Source organism: Rhagoletis pomonella, unplaced genomic scaffold (genome assembly GCF_013731165.1).
Source record: "Rhagoletis pomonella isolate Grant_MI unplaced genomic scaffold, Rhpom_1.0 Rhpom_scaffold_00008, whole genome shotgun sequence".
Classification (NCBI taxonomy): Eukaryota; Metazoa; Arthropoda; class Insecta; order Diptera; family Tephritidae; genus Rhagoletis; species Rhagoletis pomonella.
Window position 1 is genome coordinate 7,246,063 of NW_023458562.1, and position 27,606 is coordinate 7,273,668.

General features: G+C 34.2%; 1 protein-coding gene across 1 annotated transcript in view; it reads right to left on the minus strand.

The window, feature by feature from the left end:
* The window catches only part of LOC118745056 (protein anachronism-like), a 223,935-nt gene that overhangs the window by 1,259 nt on the left and 195,070 nt on the right, over positions 1–27,606 (minus strand). Inside the window, exon 4 of the mRNA XM_036478592.1 lies at positions 2,856–2,928. Coding sequence (XP_036334485.1) covers positions 2,856–2,928 — 73 coding nt within the window. The remainder of the gene's footprint in view (positions 1–2,855; positions 2,929–27,606) is intronic.

A 27,606-nucleotide genomic window follows, 5' to 3' on the forward strand; every position in this document is an offset into this window, starting at 1 on the left:
CCTACGAAAACGAAAATATTTACAAGAGTATTATTCTACTCAAAACCACCAGAAAAAGTTGAGAACGCTTGATTTTAAACCCACCAGTTCCATTGAAAAGTAACAATAAACCTCGAATGAGATCTTTGCTTATGATTTGGAATGTCAGCGTCTTTAATGAAAAAAAGCCCCTACCCGACTACTTGAAGTCTTCGATTTCACTAAGGCTACCGACTGAAATTTAAGTATACCGTACCAATAAACACGAGGACAAGACAAAGTATCTTCTGCCATCAAACAAGCAGTCAGTGTACTTGCGTGATTGTTGACAGTAATAATGTCGAAAAAGTAGAGGACTTTTATTTGGAAATCGGTGTATTGAATGAATACACACCGGCCCTGCTGGCTTGATTGTGTCGCACGAATTATGACAAATGAAATCATTTAATGCGGAACGCTTTGGTTATCAAAAGATGACAAAGGGCTTCTCTACGATGCAAGACCGAGTGAGGAAGTAATCAGCTGCATTCGGAATTTCCAAAAAGCATTGACAAAAGAGAGCAACTATTGACCTGCTTTTCGGAATTGAGTAAAGCACGGTTACAACGGAAATAAAGAAGGCGAACTTCTGCAATTAAATAATACATACATATCTATTAATTGATATTTTACGTAAAACCAAATTGTTTTGAAAAAGTTCTTTATTTTTATTTGAAGAATATGGCCACCGTAGTTATACTCAGAGCTATTACAAAATCCATCCGAGTCCGAGTTTTCGTGAAGGTTAGGTTAGGTTGAGTTATCTCGGCTGCCCTCATTCCTCAGGAAAAGGGCACACTTAGGTCACTATGGGCCCGTTGTGATGCCATATTAGAGACTCCATATGTTCCTCCTCTTACCTTAGATATGGAACCACTTCATAGCTCAGATGAAGCGCAAAAAGTCATAGATAATGGCTGTATCCAGTTCAGCCAGACATTCGAAACAATAATGGAGGAACGAGCTCTCTCCAAAGCGTTACAGTGGCGTAGGTAGTGGCTCACCGCTTTTGATTTTCTCCTCATCAGGCCAGCTACGACAGTATTCGTTTGAGTGCTAACCTATTCTAGCAGCGTGGGTTCCCATCAGGCAATGCCCGGTGAGAATTCCGATAAGATGTTGAAGCAGTGGTCGCTCCAAACGGAGGAGAGGGCGAGATCTACGCTTGTCCCGCTTAGGCCAGATATGTCTTGCTATCCTGCAAGTAGGCTCCGCATCATCATGAAATCTACGAAAATGCCATCACTGAATCTGAATAGCCACGATTGTAGCGTATACTTTGAATACACACGTTCGTAGCACTTCGGATGCAGTGATCGCATTTTCGTAGATTTCACGAAAAATCGGGCTACGATGGATTCTATAATAGCCCCCACTACCTCTCAAGGATCCTGGAAAAATTACTCACTCACAAAAATTTGTATTTTTATGGTAACTGTAAATATTTTTCTGCGAGCCAATCTGTATACATACATATCAAGACCGATAGAATACAAGGTTGCGCTGATTGATTTAAAATTCGGGAGAGTAACGTGAATATGACGTCATCGCCGGTGGTGAGAGGTGAGAGAGATCTATCAGGATGTTTTGCATATGCAATGTATATGTATATTACACAAGCAATACACAAAATCTCATATGACGTCATACTTCTGTCAAAATTTCCAAGACAGAGTTAGCGGTATCACAATCAGCGCCACCTTCTGTATAGTTGCGATCCCGTACGAGTCCGGACCAGTCAGAAATAGTCAGATTTTACTGGAGATCGATCCCGTCTCGGTTCTCTGACTATTGAGAGTACAAAAAAGAGAGTAAATACCGTTCTCTCTCTGTCACAAGTTTTAGTCCGAGAAATATTTTCTGGTAAATTCTGGTAAATGGGTCAAACGATCAGCTGTAGTGTGTTTGGCAACCATATTGTAATCAAAAGAAAAGTGCACTCTGCTAATTCATGTTAAAAGTATTTAATTACTTGTTTAAGTGGATTCTAATGAATTTGAAAGTATTTTTGGTTATTTACATGTGTGAGCTGAGTGTGAGCAAAAATTTACAACCAAAATTTGGATGTTATGTTGAAGTTGACAGAAGTTACCATTTTATACTAGAAAGCGATCCCGTACTTTTCAATGTTACTCTCTCGCTCTGAGCGAATTTTTATTTTTTGACAGTTTTACTATTTTTAGTCCGAGGAATACGGGATTGCACCTTTTTTGTTTCACCATGGATAGAATACATAATTGCGCTGATTGTTGTGAAATTCGGGAGAGTAAGATGAATATGACGTCATCACAGATTTGCAGATTTGCCAGTGGAGAGAGCTGAGAGAGATCTGGCAGTATGTATATGTTTTGTATACATATGTACATGTATATGTATATTACACAGGCAATACACAAAATCTACTATGACGTCACATTTCCGTCAAAATGTGCAAGAGAGAGGTAGCGATATCACAATCAGCGCCACCTTCTGTATTCGTTTCAACATGCATACATTTACATATACATACATAGCATGATAAAAACATAGTAAGGTAAAACCGTTCTCTCAATTCGTCGGCCATGTTTTTTTTTTTGAAGTTTGCCAACATTTTAAAATCATATAAAATTTAGAGTAAAAAAAAGGAATTGTTCAAAGTTGTTGCTGTTTGCGATTGAAAATGAGAGTGTGTGTGTGAGTTTGTGTGTAAAATTTTAAAATTAAATTGCTTGCAAACGTCAAGAATTTGAAAAATTCCTCTCAGCGGTTCTACCTTCCTATTTTTTTATCATGCATACATAGAAGTCTTTGCAGGCATACATACAATCTTCATTTGAAGTTCTCGTAGTTTTGCTTACCTTGGCACTTCGTGCGCTGCAAAAGGAGACATAGGCGTGTGCGGTCCGTAGTAATTCCACGGGATTGCAAATTCTAAAATTTAAAAACACAAAATGAAAATGTCACGAGTAGCATTATAAAATTAAATTTATTTAGCCCAGCAAAGAAGCACAATTATGAAGCAAACATTTCGTAATATGGTGCAGTACATCAAATATCCATACGCTCGTATAGCCACACACAAACACATACACAAATGTATATTCCCTAAAAAAATTTTAGGACCAGGTGGTCTACTGCATACTCGTAACTTGTTATGCTGACCTCGACTACGTCAAACGTAAAAAATTCATATGTATATGTATGTATTTTTGCAAAATTTAGCAATATTTTTTCGAAATTGAATTTTGCATAAACTATATTTTTTTCTTTCATACTTTTCACAAGAAAATGGGTACTTTGAACTACAATCAAGCCGAATCCATAGTAGCAATATTTTTTTCAGTTTCATCGAAATTAAAATCATGTCCGTACCCACGATACAAAAAAGAAGGCAGTTTCAATAAAAAACTTTTGACGGATAATAAAATTGTTTGAAGTTTCACAAGTTGTGAGTATTATCAACGGCCTTGCCCCTTTGATAATATTAAAACAATAAATCGGAGTATGTTTCTTCCCATATTTATACCAATGTTATAATATTTCAAATCAAACCCGACTATCAGTGTTTGGTATTTTTATTACTTACGTAGATCGCACTATTTTTATTAAAAACTTGCAGACCCGGCGAACTTCGTCTCGTACAAAATTAATTTTTTTATTGAAACATTTTGGTCCAACATTTTCACAAAACAACTCACGTTCGCGATTTTTCTGCTAATATTAAGGTTGGGTGGTCGTCTTAAATAACTTCCCCAACCGTCGAATTTTTCGGAAAGATGTTTTTCTTCCCCTTAGCGATGCATATAAAGAATACGGCCAACATAAGAATATAAATATGGTTTTTAGTAATAACTCGATTCCAGCGCAACCTATCGGAATTTTCTCCGTAGCATTTTTGCTTGCGCAAAGACAAACACAACTAAAAAAAGTCTACTTAAATCGGACAATCCGTTTTCGAGTTATGGGCGGTCATACGTACGCAAATTAGTTATATATATATAGAGATATAGAGAAGATAAATATGTATGTAACAGGGTTGTTGCGAATATTTGAATTCGCATTCGCAACCGCGGAGCTTCCGCCTTAATTTTAACATTCGCATTCGCATTAATAATGCGGATCTTTTGAGAATGCGAATATTGAAGGAGCCGAAAATAACAGTTATTTTTTTACGAGTTAAACTTGGGCAAATATTTTTTATTCACAACTAAAAGTCCTTTCCGGATAATAATCAAACCACTTATCCAAATTAAACAAGTTTGGTATCAAATGAAAGAGGACTTAAATAGCTTTAAAACTGAAATATCTAAACGAGGAAAGCCACACATTGAAAAATATTTCAATAAAAAATTTTAATTAATTACCATAGAACAAACATGTATATGAATTTCTTTAGTATTAAAAGATATAAAAAAATATAAATAGAGGTGGTAACCTTCGCTCGTTATTTCTGTTTAAAAGCTATTTCAGTCCCCTTTCACATGATATTAAATCAAAGCATATTCAACAAGGTAGAAGTGACAATTCAGTCGAACCCTCTCATACCTGACTGTAATGTCAAAAAATGTAAACAAAGAAGTTAACCCTTTGTTATGCATTTACCATATTTGATAAAACTCAACATCTTTGAAATTAAAGTTTTTGTAAATATGAAAATATTTAAAATCTCATTAGAATCAGCTTCATTTTATTTATTGAATTTTCGATTTAATGTAAATATGGGAATGCATACTTACACAAAATTACACACTAAATCAAACACACTAATTTATAAAACCGTTTTGACAATTTTCTTGCTTTTGCTATCCCAATGTTTTTGAGCATTTATTTTTTTATTGAAATACTTAATTCTAAAGTATATTAGTCATTAAAAAAGTTTGATTCTTCTAAATTTACATCAGGACTTAACTTCAATAATTTAGCTATTAAATTTTTGCTATTCGATATTTCGTTTCCATTAAATTTATTAAAAATTACTTTCAGTTTCTTTATGTCAACAAGGAATACTGGTTTAGGTTTTATCAGACCACCATTTGAAATTTGGCCTATCCATGTATGTATATGAAAGGGAGATTTTCTTTGCAGATTCGGTATGATAAATCCTGCACCTGGGACCAATCCTGCGATGGGCAACAAATAAAGTCACGACCACATGTGAAGAGTCTCCTAATGAAACATGGCAGCAATTTGCCCACCGTTGCTGCTTCACTTGACAATTCGAATGTTTAAAATAACGCACAAGTTTGTTGTCCAGGCTCTTGACTAACACAACGCACCGCTCGCAATTCCTTTTCATTTTATTATGTATTTAAAATCAGTCGCACAGCTCACAATTGAAAATTTATATAAAAAAAAATTTTTGAATACTATAGGGTTAAGATTTGACATTTCAGTCGCAGTTCAAAAGAGAGAAATGTCGAAATCACTTCTACCTTGTTATGCCTTGATATTAAATTTGTTTAATTTTGATAAGCTGTTTGTTTATTATCCAGAAAAAACTTTCATTTCGGAATAAAAAATATTAGGCCAAGTTTAACTGGTAAAAAATAACTGTTATTTTCGGTCCCTGGAATATTGTGCAAGTGCACTGATAAAACGTATATCTGGCCAGGCACAAGAAAGGATTAAAAACTAATTACAAAAACTAAAGTCGAAAAACGCTGTTGACGTTACAGGTTCTCCAAATTCAGAAACAACCAAAAGAATGAGAATGAAGAATTCTTTGGAAAGCAACGGTGTTTAAACAACGATCTTGCCATGATACTAGATTGTGAAGATGAAAGTCAGGAGGATACATCCAACATTTGCAGCCCGATGCAATTCTCAAAAAAGAATTATTGCACCGCAATAAAAAAAAACAATAAATATAACTGAAAGTCCTCTCGACTGGTGCAGCGTCAATCGAAAAGAATTTACAATTTTGTCAAGTTTCAAGTTTTTTAAGTTTGTTATTTAGTGGCCCTCATTTACGACCCTTTAAAAACTTTTTATTGGATACAATGTTCCAATTTTTAAATTCAAGTACTAAAAAAACAAGTGAAATTTTTGATATTTTAGCATTGCATTTTCTTAAATCTTATCTATTATTGACTTTCTTACAGACTTTAAACTTTTATAGCAAATTTCGTGACACTGTTTTCCTTACTTCTATTTCCTGCTTGGCAATCTTAGATGAACTTTGGTTCTTATAAGAACATCGAACAACGCATGATTCAATAATAGAAAGGTTTTGTAATATAAAATAATGTAAAAAAAATATTTTTTAAAAACAAACTTTTATTAACATGTACAATCAAAGGAATAAAATAAAGTAGTGTAACCAAATATTTTTTAGCAAGAAAATTTTGTCAAAACTGCACTAAAATGAATAAAATAAAATAAGTTAAGGTCTCGTTAAAGTTACTAAAGGCCAAAATTACTAACAATTTGTACTAATTTACTTCGTTTTCAAAAAAGCTTGTCGGCGAATTCAGCGTACATGCATAATTGGTTAGGTATGTATGTATATGTATGTATGCAGATATTTAAATGTCGGTTTACTATTCGCGCGACAAGCTTTTTTAAAAACGAAGTAAATTAGTACAAATTGTTAGTAATTTTCATTAGAGTTTGAATAACTCCTTTCACTAAATGGCTTTTAGTAACTTTAACGAGACCTTAACTTATTTTATTTTATTCATTTTAGTGCAGTTTTGACAAAATTTTCTTGCTAAAAAATCTTTTGTTACACTACTTTATATTATTCCTTTGATTGTACATGTTAATAAAAGCTTGTTTTTAAAAAATATTTTTTTTTTACATTATTTCATTTTATAATTTTTAGTCCATTTATAAAAGCGTTGTATATTAAAAAGTGTTATTTCATTTTATGTACAAAATTTTGCAATAGATATTAAAATAATTCAACTTGCAATGAAAGAGAACAGAAGACTTGGTAAGCAAAATGTTTGCTTATGGTTTGTATAAACATACATATGTACATATAGCAGCAGTTAATTTTATTTAAAGAAATGGCGTGTCGTCCATTTCCGTTGTAGCCTGGCATATATTTAGGCGCAATATTTAACTTCTTCTGTCGGGGCGACATCTGGAGTCTTCTAATTCTTACAACGAGGTTCATATCTAGACTAGGTTGATATCAGAATTTGCCACAAGTAGCTTAGCTACACTATCGCCGACAGCTTTAACAATTTTATAGTGGTTTTACCTTCCTTGCTAAAATACGCTCTGTTAGCCATAAATCTTACTATTTTTTGACCGCCTTTGAATCAAGACCCCTGGACCATATGGGGAATTCATTTATATTTTAAATTGCATTGTCATCGTGATTGGAACTATGCTGAAAATTTCAAGTCTCTAACTTGTCGGGAAGTCAGTTTAAAATCGATTGGAAATTTCCGCGATTTGCGCGGGATGACCAAGTTAAATAAAAGCTTATAAAAAACAGTCTTCTCGCTCCCACACATAAAATCGGCTCCTTTACTTGTGCAGAATGTTGCTTACTCTATAGTTTCTAGTGATATTAGTAGTAAAACCAAAAATAATTCATACTAAATATTCGTTGGCGTCACCTTCGTTTGCGTAATTTTCTAGAACAAGTATAGAATAGCGACCGTTTAGCTATAAAATAACCAAAAATGCCGATTGAAAGAACTTTTTACGCTGATTTCAACGATACCAAATTTATTTGGCGCAGGTAAAAAAAAGAAGATATTTTTTATTATCACTAAATTGTTGAAACCCAAAAGTAGATCATGATAAAATATGTAATATCGAATTAAAGATAATAACTTGTACTTTCTAAATAATATAAAATTCTTTACCATTAATTATGCAGTTTCTTCAAAAAAGGTTATTTCATGAAAAAATAATATTTGTTCGTTTTGGTTTAAAAATACAAAAAGGTATAAATTATGTACATCAGCTGAAGAACAAATTAATTACCTTTATGGTGACGTCATTAGCTTTTTATTCGGTTATTAAGATCATAAGATATTAATATTTAAAATATCTAAAAATTGAACTTTAACCTTCTAGAACCTCTTCATTTTTTACGTGCGCCAAATCATTTTGACATGGTTGAAATGAGCACAAAAAGTTCTACTGATCTGCATTTTTCGTTTTTGCATAGCTGAACGGTCGGTATTCTAGGTTTGTTCCCGGAAATGACGAATAACTTAAATCAAAAATGCATATTTTTATGTATTGTTTAGTATTTCCATTAAAACACCAAATATATTAGGGATTCTCTGAGTCTTGCAAAGCCCTTGCATGGTGCACAGATTGCACGGTAAAAATCGGTTTTCGTATTTTGCAAACCGTGCAATCCGTGCACCGTGCAAGGGCTTTGCAAGACTCAGAGAATACCCCTATTGCGAATTCGCATAGAATTAATAATATACATTTTACTTCTAATTGTATACTTGCGTACTTTTTGTAGTACCATTCTACTACCGTTTTCGCAAACTGCGCTCACATTCTTCCCCTTTCTCCTACTTCCAAAATACGAATCTAGATAAAGGAGTGTCAAATTTTAGCTGTCACAAATTACACAACCTTGTATTATTGAATCATGGAACAACGTATATTTTATTTGAGTTAAAGAAAAGAGAAATACCCGTATGTGGGTAACCTGACTATAGTTTACATTACATTACTAATCTTTACAATTTTTATTTAACTAAATTACCTAATTTACTCGCTTAAACTATTTCTTGACAAGTAAAAAAGTCTAAGTTCGGGCGGAGCCGAACATTAAATACCCGGCGCTAGTATTCAATATAGTTTTTTCACCTTTCCGAAAACTACCGCTACATGGTAAGCAAAAATCTTCGATAGAACGTTCAGTTAGATATAATAAGATAAACTTATATAGATATGTCGGCGGCATCACGCCCATTTTCCAAAATTCAATATTAATGTTACTTCTTTTCAAGGGATTGTTTGGGTAAAATTAGCGTCCTTGAATTTCGAAAAATCGAAGTTTCAAGCATTTCTGAAATTTACCGTTATGAAAAAATGGGCGTAATTTTAGTCCGATTTCGATAGCTTTCAATTTATTGTGGTTGCCAAATAATCATACCGAGTTTGGTACACATTGATCGAACGGTTACCGAGATACACATATGTGATTATAAGTGGGTGGGGTCACGCCCATTTTCCAAAATTTTATTATAAGTGTTTTTTTGCTAAAGAACTATTGAAAACATCAATCTTGAATAAATTAACTCCAGTATTTACTGATTTATCGAAGCTTTCGTATTTCTCTAAATTACCGTTATATGGGATGTGGGCATGGTTATTATTTGATTTTTTAAAATTTTCAGCCGATTGGTATGTTTTGTGAAGGCCAAAAACTGTGCCAAGTTTGGGAGATTGGCGAAGCGGTTCCCAAGTTATACACATGCAATCATAAGTGGACGTGGCTACGCCCATTTTCGAAAAATTTATAATATTCTTATTTTTCGCCTAAAAATGATTGTAAATATCAATTTTGAGTGAATAAGCTTCAGTAGTTACTAAAATATCGCAGTTTTCGTATTTATGAAAACTACCGTTGCATGGGAGGTAGCCGTGGTTATCGTCCGATTTTGCCTATTTTCAATACCATCCGTCCTACGCTCAAAAGAAATACACATACCAAGTTTCGTTAAAATATCTCAATTTGTATTCGAGTTATCGTGTGCACAGACGGACCCACGGACGGACAGACAGTCACCGCTTAATCGATTTCTCCTTCCATTCTGGTCATTTATGTATACATTTGTCTATATCTATTTCGATTCGTTTTGCCTATTACAAACAACCGTTATGTGAGCAAAGTTATAATACTCTTGTGCACAAGTGCGCTCAGGTATAAAAATACTTGACATTCGCATTCGCATCCGCATCCGCCGATGTTAGCGTTTAAACATCCGCATCCGCATTCGCATCCGCGGGTGTCTAAAATTCCACATTCGCAACATCCCTGGTATGTGAGTAATTTTTCGAGGTTTTTACCGACGATGAAGACATTTTACCCAAATTTCTTCTGCAGACAATAGCGAAGATCATTTAATCATCAAACACTTTAATTGTAAAATTAAATTGCATAAGGTGATTTATTTAATATTTATTAGGTTTTTCGATAGGTGACAACCCTGTCTCAAAATATGGTATAGAGCAGTGATTCCCAAAGTGGTCCAGATGGACCCCCAGCGGTCCACGGAAGACTCGACGGGGCTCCACGGTGACGTGAACAAAATATGCGGGTCCATGAGTTGTAAATGGGGGTCCCCGAAAATTTATCTGGTTTCGATGTAAAGAACCAAAATGGTTGCTTGATACTTAGCCTCTTTATTTAACTTAAATTTTTTTTGAGTGGTGTATAGTTCTCTTGACGCACTGCTGTACTTACCGTCCATTTGTGTTTTCATACGTCGGGAAGCCTTAATGGCCACCTGCAGACTAAAAAGAACCGGACTCTGGTATGAAAATGAGTGGGGCGCGGCGAAAATTGCTGGCGGCAGAGATGTAAGCACTTGTGTCTTTTCAATGCTACAGGATAGTACGCCACCATTACCTTTGTTGAAGAGATTCTATCATATTGAGTTCCCTGAGACTGAATGCTGGTTTGATTACATCGCTGAGACCGGACTCACACATTGTCGAATCTTCACTGATGGCTCCAAAACTGACTCTCGGTCATGATCTGGGGTATTTTTCGGGGTTAATGGAGATAAGCTTCACTTTTTTTTGTAGGGGAATATGCTTCGGTCTTCCAGGTTGAGGTAATTGCAATACTCAAAGCCATGGACTACGTGGTGGAACATAGGTGGAGGGGAAGGAGTTTACATGACTGCATTAACAACCAAACTGCACTTAAGGCATTGACCAGCCCTCTATTTAAGTAGAGGAAATGCAAGTCTCGACTAAAATATGATGGTGAACATAACGAGGTTGTATTACTCTGGGTGCCGCAACTAGTTTTAGCACTCCCACCTTCGGCAATCGAAGCCACCATCAGAAACTGGGTGAATACTTCGCTCAGAAATGACTGAGAGGCATCGAGGGGATGGATGCAGGTGGGCAAAACTCATGTTGCCTTCAATCTCACAAGGTCTATCTAATTTTTTGCTCTCACTGAGCAGACGACTCCGCAGACAACTTGCTGGACTGCTGCCTGGTCACTTCACGTGGCACAAACACCTGACTGTGATAGGCGTAAATAACAAGTCCATTTGCCCATCTTGCCTTGAAGAAGATGAGACGGTGGAACACTTTGTGGTTCTTGCTTGCTTGGTTATTTGTCATCGATTTTTTTAAACTCGTTCTTTTCTCTATTGTCAGTTTCTGAAAAGTTTGGCGGAAAAAGCTTAGCCGTTTTGATGTTTTAAGTTTTGTGTTTTAAAAATGTGATTAAATTTTTCGTCTCACTTTAAAACTCAGAATAAAAATGATGCCAGCTCAGAATAAAAATGATGCCATTAACACAAATGAACTATTTTACACATAGTCCACTGCAAAGTCATAAGGGAACCGAACATTTGATGAGTTTATGGTGAAGATAATGTAAATAACGCTAGCGCTCGCAGTGCTCTTAAAAAATATAACTCTTCCGAGCGACAGAGTATTTTGATGCATTTACGAGCTCTATTTTTTAAAACCTACAAGTGTGTAATCACATTATTTTTATAAATAGAACACAAGAAAATATTTTACTTTTATTTTGGCCACTCTGAGTTTTGTTTTTGAATTCACCCGCGATGCAAATTTACATTGTTAGATCTAATTTTCACATTTAATTTTTTACGAGCTTTGGGAATATTTAGAAATGTATCACCAGGGGGTCCACCAAAACCAGTAAATTTTTGAAAGGGGTCTACGAGAAAAAAAAGTTTGGGAACCTCTGGTATAGAGCTATCTCATACACGTTTCATTTTATATTCGCACTGTTATGTTGTATAAGTAAATATTTTATTTAAATACCCTTTTCGTAGATTTTACGAAAGACAGCAATCCTTTAAACTTGTTTTCTATACCAATATCGTTTACGCATTCTGAGAAAAATGGAATTATTGCGGTTCATTTATATTATATATATTTTCTGATGTTCAGATATCTGGCAACACGCTTTTACCATTTTTTTTCTTTACAGACCTTCAACAGATAGAAAGAAACAAACTGCAGTAAAAAGAAAGCAAATTTGTTGATCCTTTCTTAAGTTATGCGATAACACACGCAAGCAATCTATTTATATATATGAAATCTTTCTCCAAATGGTGGCAACCCTATCAAAATTTCTTTCTGAATTATTTTATTTATTTATTATTTTGTTTATTCATTCTCAGTGAAGTAGTGAAGTAGCATTATTGCGGCTTGTTTATATTAATTTTTTTTTTCTGATATTTCAGCTATCTGGCAACACCACTTTTACAACTTTTTCCTTGCAAACCTACTACAGACAGAAGGAAACAAAACGAAAAAAATCGAACAAATCGGTTGAGCCCTTCTAGAGTTACGTGATAACACACGACCAGGAATTAATTTTTATATTTAAAGATTTTTTCGAATAGTGGCAACCCTATCTATTTTTTTTCTATATTAAATTTTTCTATACATTCTCAGTGAAGTATCAGTAAGGTGGCTCATTCAAACTAAAGTTATTTTTGTAATGTTTCAGATATCTGGCAACACAAATTTTACAATTTTTACATTACAAACCTTATACAGACAGAAGGAAATCAATTGAAAGAAAAAGAAGCAAATCGCTTGATCCGTTCTTAAGTTATGCGATAACACACAAAAGCAATCTATTTATTAACCGACTTCCAAAAAAGGAGGAGGTTATCAGTTCGTCGGAATATTTTATTTTTATTTTTTTTTTTTTATGTATGTTACCGCATAACTTTGGACCACGTCAACCGATTTCGATAATTCTTTTTGCATCGGAAAGGTAGTGTCTCAGAGGTGGTCCCATACTAATCTGGTTAAGATCCGATCAGCGGATCATGAGATATATATATATATATATTTTTTATATGAGAGTTGAAGTCGGTTGTTTTTTTGCTAAAAATAACTTGTATATATAAAATTTTTCTCCGAATGGCGGCAACGCTATCAAGATTTCTTTCTGAAGTTATTATTTTTATTTATTATTATTTTTATTCATTCTCAGTGAAGTAGTGAAGTAGCATTATTGTGGCTTGTTAACCAACTTCCAAAAAAGGAGGAGGTTATCAGTTCGTTGGAATATTTTTTTTTTTTTTTTTATGTATGTCACCGCATAACTTTGGACCACGTCAACCGATTTCGAGGTGGTCCCATACTAATCTGGTTGAGATCCGATCAGTGGATCATGAGATATATATATATATTTTTTTTTATATGGGAGTTGAAGTGGGTTTTTTTTTTGCTAAAAATTACTTGTTATATATAAAGATATATAAAATATAAAGCAGAGACCCAGAATATTTAATAATTATTTAATGGTGGAGTTTTAAAAAAGTCATCAAAATTTTCGTAAGAATTATAAAAGTCTTTTGATAATAATTATGTGAGAAAATTTTGTGAAGTTATCGATAACTATTATTATAAGACTTATATAATAGAAGTATTTTCATAATAATTATCAGCGAGATAAATATTTTTAAGTTTTCAAAGACTTTTATATTGAGACTTATATTATAAAAGTCTTGACATATCTGATATTTATCATTGATACAAATATTTTTAAGTCTTCCAAGACTTTTATTTTGAGACTTATACTAATTATGAGTGCGAAAAAAGTTTGTATATAGTCTCGAACGGGTCCCGAACTGGGTACCACCTAGCCCCGAACTGGCCACAACTAATCCTGAAATGCTCCTGAACGAGTCCCGTCTCTTAAGACTTAAAAAATCTTTTCGCGCTCATAATTATTATGAAGAGACTTTTATAATATAAGTCTTAAAATAAAAGTCTTTGAAGACCTAAAAATATATATCTCTCTGATAATTATTATGAAAGGACTTTTATATATTGTCTTAACATAATGATTATTTTTCTTCTATTTCTATTTTCTCTTATTAAAGAAGACTTCATTGTAATTCTTCTTTTTAACCGACTCCCAAAAAAAGAGGAGGTTATCAGTTCGTCGGAATATTTTTTTTTTTTTTTATGTATGTTACCGCATAACTTTGGACCACGTCAACCGATTTCGATAATTCTTTTTGCTTCGGAAAGGTAGTGTCTCAGAGGTGGTCCCATACTAATCTGGTTGAGATCCGATCGGTGGATCATGAGATATATATATATATTTTTTTTATATGGGAGTTGAAGTCGGTTTTTTTTGCTAAAAATTACTTGTTATTTTAAAAAACGACGCGCAATGCTGTTATTTTTTCATTTTCTTATTTTGAAAACAATCTTGCGATTTAAAAATCTAATTCTAAAGAATGTTCTTCCCAAATAAAACCTTTTTATATTTTGGTTCAAGTTTACTTTAAAATTTCTTTTTTTATTTTATAAAAAAATAGGCTTTGTGATTAGCGCATCACCATTAACTTTCACAAACTTTGAATTTAAAGATTCTAATTTATGCAAAAAACCTGAAGTCGACTTGACCGCTAAACAATTAACATATCGTCGTTGAAAGTACATAACCGCGTATCAACAAAATGGCGTAAGTGAGTTTTCATAAATTATTTTCTTGAGAGTGAAAACACTTTTATTTAAAAAATTTTCTCTTCTTCGTTTCATTTCTGGCTAGTATATTTCAGGGCGAATGGATAAGGTTTGCGTCAATAAATCCAATTTTTGGCAAAAAAAAAAAATGTCAGTTATGCGGTTTTGCAGAACGACGATACATGGTTTTGTATTTTAAACGACGATATTTAAGTATAATTTTGATCACATTCTTCATGCGTTCTGAAACCTAGTCGTCTACCCCATTTTCGAAATTATGTAGCCGGCATAATTTTCAAGTCCATCATACTCCACATCTTTGAATGTACTGATAAAATCTTCTGCTTAAAAAATATATTTCTTCGGATGAAATGTCATAATTTTATTAAAAGTCAAATCGTTAACAACAACAACGAATGTCATTAAATGGAACTACCTTCTTTCTGTATCCTGTCCAATATGAATCAAGTATTTACAAACCCCACCGATATACATACATACATATGGATTTAAAAAAAACGATGCGATGATGGGCGTGATTTTCTGAATGCTATTTTCATATAAAATTTCAATAGCTCTGCCTTAACTAATTAGTTTTTTTAGAAAATTTACCATACTCATCCCACGGTTTACTATTGTTAGACATTTTTGGCTAGAATTATTGTATTTGATCGGTTGCGAAATGGTAGTTATTCAAAATTTCCGTGTGATTTGCATTAAAAGTTTAAAAAGTGGACCAATCGAAAAGCCTAAAATTAGGTGATACCTTTTTGCCATTTGTCTTACCCTACGAAGCAGAGAAAATAACAGAAAGAAAACGTACAGTTCAACTATCGGTCGTTCGTTTTGGTTGCACTTTTATTTTGCATTGAAAGCAGGGTGATTCCAACGTCAAGGGTGGGACGTTTGCTCAGAAAAAATATTCGTTCTTGTTTAAATTAAAGTATAACGCACTCAACGATTCTACATTTTGATAAAGCTACACCTAGTTGACTATTATATGAGTTATTACAAAATACCATATATGTAATACTTCTATATTGGCAGTAAGCTAACTTCTCAGTGTGTAAGCATTCCGAAATCAAAGCGAGACAGTCTAGTACTGTTTTTGTCAATGTATTGTGTACCTGAGAGCTGTTTTTGTGTATGTGTTGTGTACATGTTTATTTATAAACGTATGTGTTCCTTTTCTTTCGTACGTGTTTATTGATATATCTGTACTGTAGTGTTTTCGGACGGTACTAGCTCTTACTGCCAATATAGGAGTATTACATATATGCAAAATACGAAAAAAATTCCAGCTTACATTTATATCGAAAAATCTGGCAAAAACTACAACAAAAATGGTGGCTTCATTATAAAAAAAAATCGAAATCGAATCGGGTGGGACACGTACGAATTTTAATGAAAATGAGCTTTTAGTACGGTCCATATTAAAGATAAGTTATAAAAAAATATGTAACTGCATACCTAGAATTTTTTTAAAAATTCTGAACAAAAAGTTTTTTTTTTTGTTGTAATTCTTAAAGTTTGTTGAATTTTTGTAATTTTTGTACGAAGTTTGAAATGTGGAATGTGGTTCTGGTTATGTAATGTACTAGACGTAAAAAAAAACTATAAACATTAAATAAACAAAAGGAAAAACCAAAACTAGACAAATCATCACTTAACTTAAGCAGCTGACCACAAGGGTAGATAAGTACGGTGACCATTCGTACCGATCTCAGCAACAAAAGCACAAAGCACGTGACTGACTTCACCGACACTGTACTAGAAGTTTCCCTACATATGTATATGTGGTATATGTATGTATTTATGTATTAGAAAAGTTTTAAATGTCATATTTTTCACGCGCTCAAATATTTGCGGGCCAGATCTGTCAATAGTTGCGTTCGACAAGTCAAAAATTTTGTAATAGTTTTTCCAAATTTTTACTGGATAGCGTTCGATAACGACAAAAAGTTATCCAACACACAAAAATTGAGAGAGCAGGCGTTCTTTTTGATGCAAGAGAAACGTTCATTTTGTACTGGCAAAATTTTAGTCAGCAAAAATTATCCAACACGAAAACATATGATCACAAAACATATGGTTACAATTTTTGTAAACAAACAAAATTGCATTTTTCGAGTTTTGGTATTTATATGCTTTTTGGCTGCCTGCTATGTGACTTTATGATAGCGCCAACTAGTTTTTACTTCTAGAAATGTTCCTGGCGCACATTGAACGTTCACTTTCCTTTTTTATACCATGGAGGCAACATGAATTTCAGTTTGTTTACAAATAAAACATAAACAAAGTCAGCTGGTGTATCTTCTTCTTCCGGTTTTTGCAAGTGATGGCTAATTTCCTGTTCGTTTACTTTTTTGCTTTTTCTTCTCTTTGGGAGAGAATTTTCGCTTACTCTCTTTATTTTGATTCTTGGCTGGTGTTGGCTAATTTTGTTATCGAACGCAACTAATTTGTCGTATTTTAGTTTAGTTTTCCAGCAATCGAGAGGATTTTCACAGAGATGAGCTCGTTTCTCTTTAAGATAGGCCTTTAATTTCACAATTTTTAATGTCTCCAGATTCTACATCCGAACATTCGCTTTCGTTGGAGGAATCTAAAATTATTTCTATGTTGCTTATAAAACAATGTTGCCACGGCAAGTGATTCGCTCTCCCATTCGTAATTCGCTCTCTCATTCGGGATTGGCGCCCCAATTACGAACCGAATCACGTAATTCGCCATAAAAAAATTTTGAGAGCGAATCACTTCATTCGTAGGTGATTCAGATCCAATCAACATGCGAATCAAGAACAAATCGTTGTCTTCTCTAATTTTTATCGATAACGGCTGTCAAAACTCATAGACCACACAAATCCCCACCAGCACAAACATTGAAAAAAATTGCTAGATTCGTTAAAACTATTGATTTAGCTAATTAACCACTTCACATTTTTTTCCACCGTTGAAATTCACAATAAACAATAAACAAAAGCAAAGAACAAGAAGCAGAGACGCAAAGTGAATCACGACTGTGACGTGTAAACAGGTTGATCCGCAGTGATCGGACTTAAAATAATTTCGAGTGATAGAATCTGGAAAAAATGCGGTAGATTTCGAAAAAATGTGGTGGATCTCAGGTTTTTCATCAAACTTTATACAAAAATTAAAAAAATTCTGCAATTGCAAACTCTTTAATTAGAATCTCCAAATAAAACTTAAATTTTAGTATAATAAAGTGCAAATTTGAAGTTGCTAAAAATTGGGTTGAGTTTTGGCAATTTTTCACTTGACAGTGTAAAGCAGTTCCCTCCATATAAGGATATTTATCGAACAAACGATGTAGCGAACAAACGGGGCGCGTTCTACAAACCGCTACTTGGGTTTTGCCGTTTTGACAATTCTCAAGTAAAAGTAAACAACTGAAATTTGCTAATACTTTCATAAATATCGCCGAGTTTTAATATTTTCTTTATTAATTCTTTTTATTAATCCTATATTTTGCAGTTTAACACAATAAAATCACATTTCCTGTCGAAAAATTGCATATTGAGAAAATTTACTATCTGACAGTTTCTTTATCCTCCCGTTCAACAATTTTTTCTCTTAAAATTAAAAAAATTAAGAAAATAATGTCGAGGAAAAAAATACTCAAAAACGCGAATATTTGGTAAATTTCAGACCTTGTGTGGTAGATGCTCAAAAAAGTTGTAGATATACCACATTGTGGTAAAAGTCCGATCACTGGTTGATCCGCGGTTCGTAATTGAGAAAGCAAACCACTTGATTCGGTTGCCGTGGAAACGCCGTTTAAGACTTTTAGCAGTACTTGTTGAAGGCCCATCAATATATTTACTATTTAACCGTTTAGCGCCTGAAACTAAAAGTTATTGTCCGCACGTTAGACAGACTAATACTATGTCTCCATTGTGAGACTTAATGAATATTTAGCCCTCTGACGAGATTTGACGTTAAATCTTTTGAGATTTATCATATAAAATTAAATCTCGAAAGGCAGTAGATTTAAGTTAAATCTTCGTCAAATCTTCAATAATATTGATCAATAAGTACAATTTGTTGGATGTGGCAACCACAAATTCACATGCCATAAGTCAAATGACATTTGTGTTTTCAATATACAGTTGAGGACATTGAAATCTAGCCTATCATAAAAACATGAATTTTCGTATTTTTAGGGGTTTATATTTTTTTGTTAGTTTGGGAGGAAAATTAGTAATAAATATTTACATAACTTTGGTTGTAATAAATTAAGAAAATATTATTTTAAAAACTAAAAATTTAGAAGAAATGTTTTATAGTAATATCATGTAGAGTCTTCTCCGCTTTCTATAAGTCATTTACGCGCTGCGACAAAAAATTTATAAATTTCGGTAATGGTTCTGCTTCGATAACATTGCACCGAACATCCTCTAGAACTCAGTTCGTATTCATGATATGCCAAAGGCCCACGATTGGATTTTCGGTTCCCTCCTATGAATAAGAGAGTTCTACAAAAATTTTTCTTTCCGCAAATGTTTTTTACCGTTTTGATAATTTTTCTTAAATTCGGGAAAATGATTCGGAATATGGTACCATTCTTTACACTTTCCAAACTATATATTATACATACATATTTACCACGAATAAGAAGCCAATAATCTGATAATAATTCTGACAGATAATGGAGACGGTTGTGATTTAGCAACTGGATTTATTAAATCTTAATGGATAAATCTCTCAATGGAGACATAGTATTAGAGCCATTTCGACAATATTATAGCTTTTTCTTTTCTCTAAATAATGTTGCATTTATTCTGCCCTGCGTCAGGGCTGTAAAGTTGGCGTGTTCTTTTCTCAGCATTCTCACATGCATATTGCGCGCTCTTTTTTTTAAATGTTGCATTAGAGTGGACTCTCTACCCATGTACACATTCGTATTCGCAAAACATTCATATCGTTTGATGCGAATGCGAATGGGAATGTTAAAAAAAAAACCAATGCGAATGCAAATATTCGCTACATCCCTGGTATGTATGTAGAATTATAGCGTAACACAAAAGCACAAAAATCATGCAGAACCAACAAAAAAATGAACTTAAAAATTTGATAACCACAGAGCGTTTAATATCGCAAACCGCACAACAAGCGTATTTTATAAATCTTTTGTAGTTTTATTATTTAAAAAGCAGCTATGATGCAAAAACAAAAAAGTATATTCACGTAACAATCACACAAGTAAATACGCATTTGTGTATACTTTTCTTACCAGATTGGATTTCACATTAATACTTGGAATTTGGTAGCAATACATTTGTATATGGGGCGTTCCACACCAAAACGGACGGGTTCACACTTCATATGTTTGATTTGTTTCAAATTTTTAGGGTTGATTCACAGACATAAATAATAAATAAATATGAAATTTTAACTTGATTAATACATTTTTAAAAACTTTACAGCACAAAAAAAAAAAAACAAATCGATGTGATAATTTTCCAAATATCTCGAGAACTGGGCGAGAAAAGAATTTCCCAGTGGAACTTGGGATCATCGCACGATTGCTCGGTGAGTACTCCCTCGGAGTATAGGACTACTCCCCATTGCTCCCTATGCTTCTGTGTATAAGCATGTAATTTTATATACTCCCTTAAACACGGGATGTCCTAGGGTGGCGAGTAATCCATTTTACCTCCTAAATGAGCAATCAGAGAGTTCATTCAGAACTTAACTGTTCGCTTAGAATATATCCCATTATTCTCTCCTAAGCGAGCAATATGGAGTAAAAAAAAGCGAAAAATCTCGTTTAATGCCCCTAAATCATGCCTCAGAGAGCATTCATTACTTGCTCGCTTAGGAGATCTCCTATTTGACTTCTAAGCGAGTAATAAGGGAGTACAAAACCGACAAATCTGTCTTGTTGCTCTGAAATCAGGTCAAGGGGAGTACTCTGTTACTCCTCATATAGGGAGATCTCCCTTCAAATTCTAGTGGGTTGAAAAAAAAAATCACACATACACACATAAAAATTCTCTATGAAAAGACCCTATAAACATTTTGGCGAACGTTCGAAAATTACCGGCAATATCCAATATGAATATCGAACTGAGAACGAACTCATAACCAACCTTAGTTTTCCAACGTTTATATCGTACTGGATATACATTCGTGATGGGTGTGAAAAAAATGAAAACCATAATAACAAGAGAGGAAGTGAAATCTAGCTCATTTTGCTGTCGAAAGCGGCTTTGAAATCGACAAATAGATGGTGTGTGTCGATCCTATTCTCGCGGGCCTTTTCCAAGATTTGGCGTATTGTGAATACAATCCAATCAGTTCGTTGATGGTGAGCTTCAGTCTTTCACACAATACACTCGATAAGACATTATAACCTATGCTTAGAAGGCTGACCCAGTGGAAGTTGGCCCGATTGGCGGGGTCACCTTTCTTGTGGATTGGGTAGAGCACACTTAAATTCCAGTCGTCGGGCTTGCGTTCATTTGACCATATTCTGCACAAGAGTTGATGCATGCACCTCATCAGCTCCTCACCACCGTACTTGATTAGCTCAGCTGGCAGGCCGTCAGCTCAAGCAGCTTCGTTGTTTTTCAGCCGCGTAATCGCTATTGGCACCTGGCCATAGTCAGGAGGAGAGACATCGACTCCATCGTCATCGACTGGGGGCTCGGGTTCGTCTTCTGCACTACTTTCAGTGCTGCTGCCATTCAATGGGGTGGAAAAGTACTCCCTCAAAAAAAATCACAACTCAAATTATTGTAGAGTGCACCCCATAACACCATACTTAAATATTGCGCAATACTCAGAGCTACAATTGGGATTTTTTCATTTTTTTGAGATGGCATATTTTCAAGAACTGATTTTTTTTATCAAAAAATTTGTATGTGAAGAATTTTTACAAGGGAAAAAATATTGTGGAACGATTTTCCGTCATCCCTTGTAAAATTTGGTTTGGAGACAAATCGGTTTCGGAGTTGTGCCAACTTCAGTGTCATTTTTCGTTCTGGATAGTTCGAAGATACATACCTACGCCGCAGAGACAAAGAAAATTAAAATAACGGATTTCTATCTGCCGGCACAAGCAAGCAACCTTATACCTGCTAAATAACGGAACATAAACCGACGCAACCACGAAAACCAAAAAAAAATAAAAATAACGGATTTCTATCCACCGGCGAATACAATCAACCAAAAACGCACCTACCTGTGAGATAAGGAATCCAAAGCGGTCGCACTTAGATGGGTATGCGATGGGTATGGTAACACGAATACATAAAAAGCGGAAGGAAACACGAACTATCCAGAACGAAAAATAACACTGAAGATGGCAGAACGCGGAAACCGGTTTGTCTCCAAACCAAATTTGACAAGGGAAGATGGAAAATCGTTCCACAATACATCATACTCCTACCCTGTCGGAAACACAAACAACCAAAAAGAAGTTATTGAGGCCGGTCAGGCACATCAATTAAGGACAAATACGCGTTTGATAATATACCAAAAACGGCTACTGAAAGTACATATTACATCTGGTTCAACAAGCAATGTTTAGAATTGAATATTACACCGAAATTCGCGCAAATAAAACTACAATCAAACACCGAGAATAAGCGGAAAATCTTAAAAAGAGCAGAAAACAGCTTTCTTCGCCACGAAATTAGAAGCTTTCACGGCAAGAGAGAGAGCGGATAAACTCAGAGCTATTGGCAATTCACCCAGAACTAGTGGGACTCCTACCAAACAGTACACTGATGCAGATATTAGATGAAATGGAGGAAACCAACACGAAAGTCATAGGGCAGAAATACAGAAAATTGAACAAGAAACTTGAAGACCTCAGTAGAAAACAAAAGGGCGCAAAGAACCAAAAACAAGCAGATCCGCAATTCCATTCAATTTTTGTAAATTTAACAGCGGCTCCTATCAATGAGCTGGAGGCAGAAATACTCTTGGTGTAATAATAACAAGGTGTTGTTAGTAACTTAACCTCACTTTTTCGGCAGGTCTATTCCGGTCACGCATTTTAAAGTACTAGAAAAGCTACTAACTATTTACTACCTTTAATACGTTGAGGCATACTATTTAAATTAAATGTAGAAAAATGTATAATTACAGGCTTATAAGCCTGAATATATGTTTGTATCGGCAGCTCCACACAGCTTGGACATATATTGTAACTTTAAAAAAGTAAAAGCCGTAAAATAAGGCAATTTCCTATAAGGCTGTAAATGATTTTCTAAATAGATTAAAACACATAAATATCGATAATATAAGCGAATTCCTAATTTAACCATGCAGCCTAGTCAGTCTAGATGCAGTCTAGTGCATCAGGCTCAATATTATGATAATGCAGCAAAATTTATTTAATATAAATAATATAAAAAAGCGCCTTTCCATACGATTTCTGGGCACGTTTTTTTCCATTGATAACCACGATATCTTTTATTTTTCTACTTTTTGAGGACAGAAATTATACAAATCCAGCAATTTTAAATATTAATATTGTTCTGAAAACACCAAGTTCTTTAAAAATCGCGGTAAAACGAATTACTAAAATGGAGTATTTTAGATACTATTTCCCAACGAATAGTAGTATAAAAATTAAGATCGGAAATGGAGCACAGCATTTTGGAAACAGAAATGGCTGTAGAATTGATCCCAAAAAAGAGCAGGATCACACCAGGCACCTATGTAGGCATATAATTGAAAAAACATGCAAAATCCAATGACAAAAGAAAGCAGGATAACGAAAACAAAATAATCAGGGTTCTAAAACAAAAACTAAAGGCGAACAACGTGATCACAACAAAAGCAGACAAAGGGAACACAACGGTATTGATCAATAAAAATGAATACATAGAAAAAAACGGAACAAGTAATAAAAGAAACAGGCTGCAAGAAAATAGGAAATGATCCCACCGATGAGTACCAAATGGCAATAAAAAGCGCGATAAAAAGGGCGACAACGATAATAAAGGAGAATGAAGCAGGAAGACTAACATCAATGAACCCTTCGGCCCCTCCAATGATTTCATTACTTAAAATACATAACCCAGGTAACCCGATGAGACCGATTATTAACTACAGATCGGCTCCGGCATACAAACTGTCGAAATACCTGAAGACCATACTAAAGAACAAACTAGAGTTATGGATATTTTATTTAGAATATTATTATTATGGATATTTTATTTAGAATATTACTCGACAAAACGGAAAAGAAAATCGCAAAAGAAAATTATCAATACTTTGAAGATTACGACAAACCAAAATTATTTCCGATTTAACAACAAAATATACAGACAAATAAATGGACTAGGAATGGGTAACCCAACATCGGCTATACTCATGGAGGTGTTCATTCAAAGCCTAGAGGAGAAATATATGGAGCATCTCACAACAAATTTAGGGGTCTGCTTATACGCTAGATATATGGACGACATAATATGCATAATAACGGGGGACAAAGAGGAGCAGCTACTAGACTACCTTAATGAACAACACAAAAATATAGCATTCACGATGGATATGGAAGAGAAAGGAAAACTCAGTTATTTGGATCTAAAGATTAAAATAAACAAGACCACCAACAGACTGGAATACGAGATATATAGAAAGCCCACAGCGACCGACGCAGTAATACATGAAACCTCTAACCACCCACAACAACACAAAAACGCAGCATTTAGACAATTATTAACTAGACTTGAGCGAACCCCATTAACTAAGGAAGCACACAGGAGAGAGCTAGACACAATATATGCTATTGCCAAAAACAATGGATACAAAAAAAGATCTGGTGGACAAAATTAGGAAGGAATCGAAACGAAAAAGTAGGGACAAGAAAGAAAACAACGATACGACTTGGGCAGTGTTACTTACACGGGTAAAATGACATTCAAACTGGCCAAGGTTTACCAAAAATTCAAGATTCGTACATCGTTCAGAACCAGGAACAACGTCGGAAGGATACTGAACAACAGCACAAACGAAGAGGACACTCTAGATAAGCAGGGAGTATACAAATTAACGTGTGAATGCAAGTGTAGCTACATAGGGCAAACTGGCCTTAAGATTAAAACAAGATTCCGAGAACATATAAGAGACTACAATAAGATGACACAAAAACAAAGCGTCACACCAGAATCAAACTTCGCAAATCATATGTTCGAAAATAAATGTACACCAAAGAAAGTTAATAAGGCAGCCAAACTCCTCCACGTACAGCATAAAGGACGGCGTTTGAACATGTTGGAAAACATGAAGATATACAAGCAGAAAACATTACAAGGGAGAATTATAAACGAACAAACAAACACCGTATCCGATGTAATATTCGACCCACTCAAGATGCTGTTCGAAAAATATGAGAAGACCCCTGAAAAAAAACGCCAACGCGAAGATACATACCTACGCCGCAGAGATCAAGAAAATGAAAATAACGGATTTCTATCTGCCGCACAAGCAAGCAACCTAATACCTGCTAAATAACGGAACATAAACCGACCCAACCACGAAAACCAAAAAAAATAAAAATAACGGATGGGTATGCATGACCTAATGACAGTTAAAACAGATAGTAGCACGAATACATAAAAAGCGGAAGGAAACACGAACTATCCAGAACGAAAAATGACACTGAAGATGGCACAACGCCGAAACCGGTTTGTCTCCAAACCAAATTTGACAAGCGATGACGGAAAATCGTTCCACAATACATCATACTCCTACCCTATCGTAAACACAAACAATCAAAAAGAAGAAAAAAATATTTCTTTTTATAGAGAACTTTGATGTGTGTATGTGTAATTTTTTTTTTAATTTTTTCCTCTCCCCTTTCTCGACATATTTGGAAAACTGTTAAACCGGTTTGTTTTTGTGCTATAAAGTTTTTTAAAATGTATTAATCCACCTCAAATTTCGTACTTATTTGTTACTTATGTTTATGCATCAACCCTAAAATTTTGAAACAAATCAAACCCATGAAGTGTGAGCCCCATATACATATTTATTACTCGTAAAAAGTTTTGAAGAGGAAGTTAAGCGTTGCGTCTGGGGAATTGTTCAGACTCTTGAAATACTTTAAATTTGTAAAAAGTCAAACTCTTGGGTAGTCAGGAGCCCAATCGGAACTACTGATCTAGCGACTAATATGTACATATCGTCGTCTCAGAAAACGGATGTCGAATGTTACAAAACACGGTTTTGAGAAAATTGACTTTGAAGTTTAAGGTCGAATTAATCCGAAACTGTACGGTAGATTTTTGTAACTTTTGAAGGAGACGTAGTTGGTGTTATTAGTTTTGATTTCCCATATTTTTACATTTAATATCTCTTAACGTTAATGAGAAAATTTACTTTTCATTCCGTATACATTTGTCGTAAGTAGCGTTTACTCACCACTTTGTTTTGTCCACAGAACATACGACAATAGTAAAGTATCTATTTCAACGACGATGGTATAATTTGATGAAAAAACAGACATATTTATTAAATAATGATTACTTATTAGAAAAAACATAACAAAAACATAATCATGTATTTAATAAAAAAATCTGTACATCTCTTATGCTGTAAATATGTTACGAACATACGTTTTCATTATATAAAAACAAAAAACAATACTTAAATTCAGTCTTTTGTACATTTTTATCTCTTTCATTTCATTGGAGACTCAGTGCAAGCTAAAATTTAAAAATTTAAAATTTTAAAATTAGTTACTTAGTTTAATTTTCAATTTTAATTGTATCGTTATAGTAGAGGACCATCCAATTGTCGTAAGTTAAAAGTTTTGCGATACATACGACAAATGTTTTATGATTAAAAACGGATTACATTTGTATGGGAATTTGTCGTATGTGCCACATACGACAAACGTTTTATGATTAAAAAAAAGGTACGTTTGTATGGGAATTTGTCGTATGTGACGCATTTTCAGCACATACAACAAAAGGCATACCCAATCATTAATATTATGTAACATACGACAAAATGCGCACGAAATATCTCAAAAACTAATGGAGATATAAAAAAATGGATTGCAGAAATCGAAAGAGCATGTCCAACTTAGTAAATCTGCATCAAAATCCCAAAATCGTGATTTTGCACATTCGTCATCCGTTTTCTGAGGCGACGATATGTATAAGTACCAAAGTCATTCTATACAATAGGTCTTATGAATAAACAAGTAAGAAAGTCTAAGTTCGGGCGGAGCCGAACATTAAATACCCGGCGCAAGTATTAAATATATGTTTTCCACCTTTCCGAAAGCTACCGCTACATGATAAGCCGGGGTGTATACATTTTAAGTAAATTAGCGTCCTTAAATTTCGAAATATTGAAATTTCAAGCATTTTTGAAATTTACCGTTATATGAAAAGCGGCCTCAATTTTAGTCCGATTTCAACAATTTCCAACGGTTTGCTTTTATGTGGCAAGCACAATAACCATACCGAGCTTGGTACAAATTGCTAGAACGGCTAGCGAGATACATATCACAAGTGGGCGGTGCTACGCCCATTTTCCAAAATTTTGTCATAAACGTATTTCTTGGTAAAGAATTGTTGCAATCATCAATTTTGAATAAATTAGCTTCAATATTTACTGATTTATCGAAGATTTTGTATTTCTCGAAATTACCGTTATATGGGATGTGGGCGTGGTTATTGTCCGATTTTAGAAATTTTCGGTCATTTGTTATGTTGTACCAGGACCAACAACTGTGCCAAGTTTGGAAGAAATTGGTGTAGCGGTTACCAAGATATACACATGTAACCATAAGTGGGCGTGGCTACGCCCATTTACCAAAATTTTGTAATATTCTTATTTTTCGTCTAAAACTTATTATAAATATAAATTTTGAGTGAATAATCTCCAGTAGTTACTAAAATATCGCAGTTTTCGTATTTCTGAAAATTACCGTTATATGGGAAGTAGGCGTGGTTATTGAGCGATTTTAAAAAT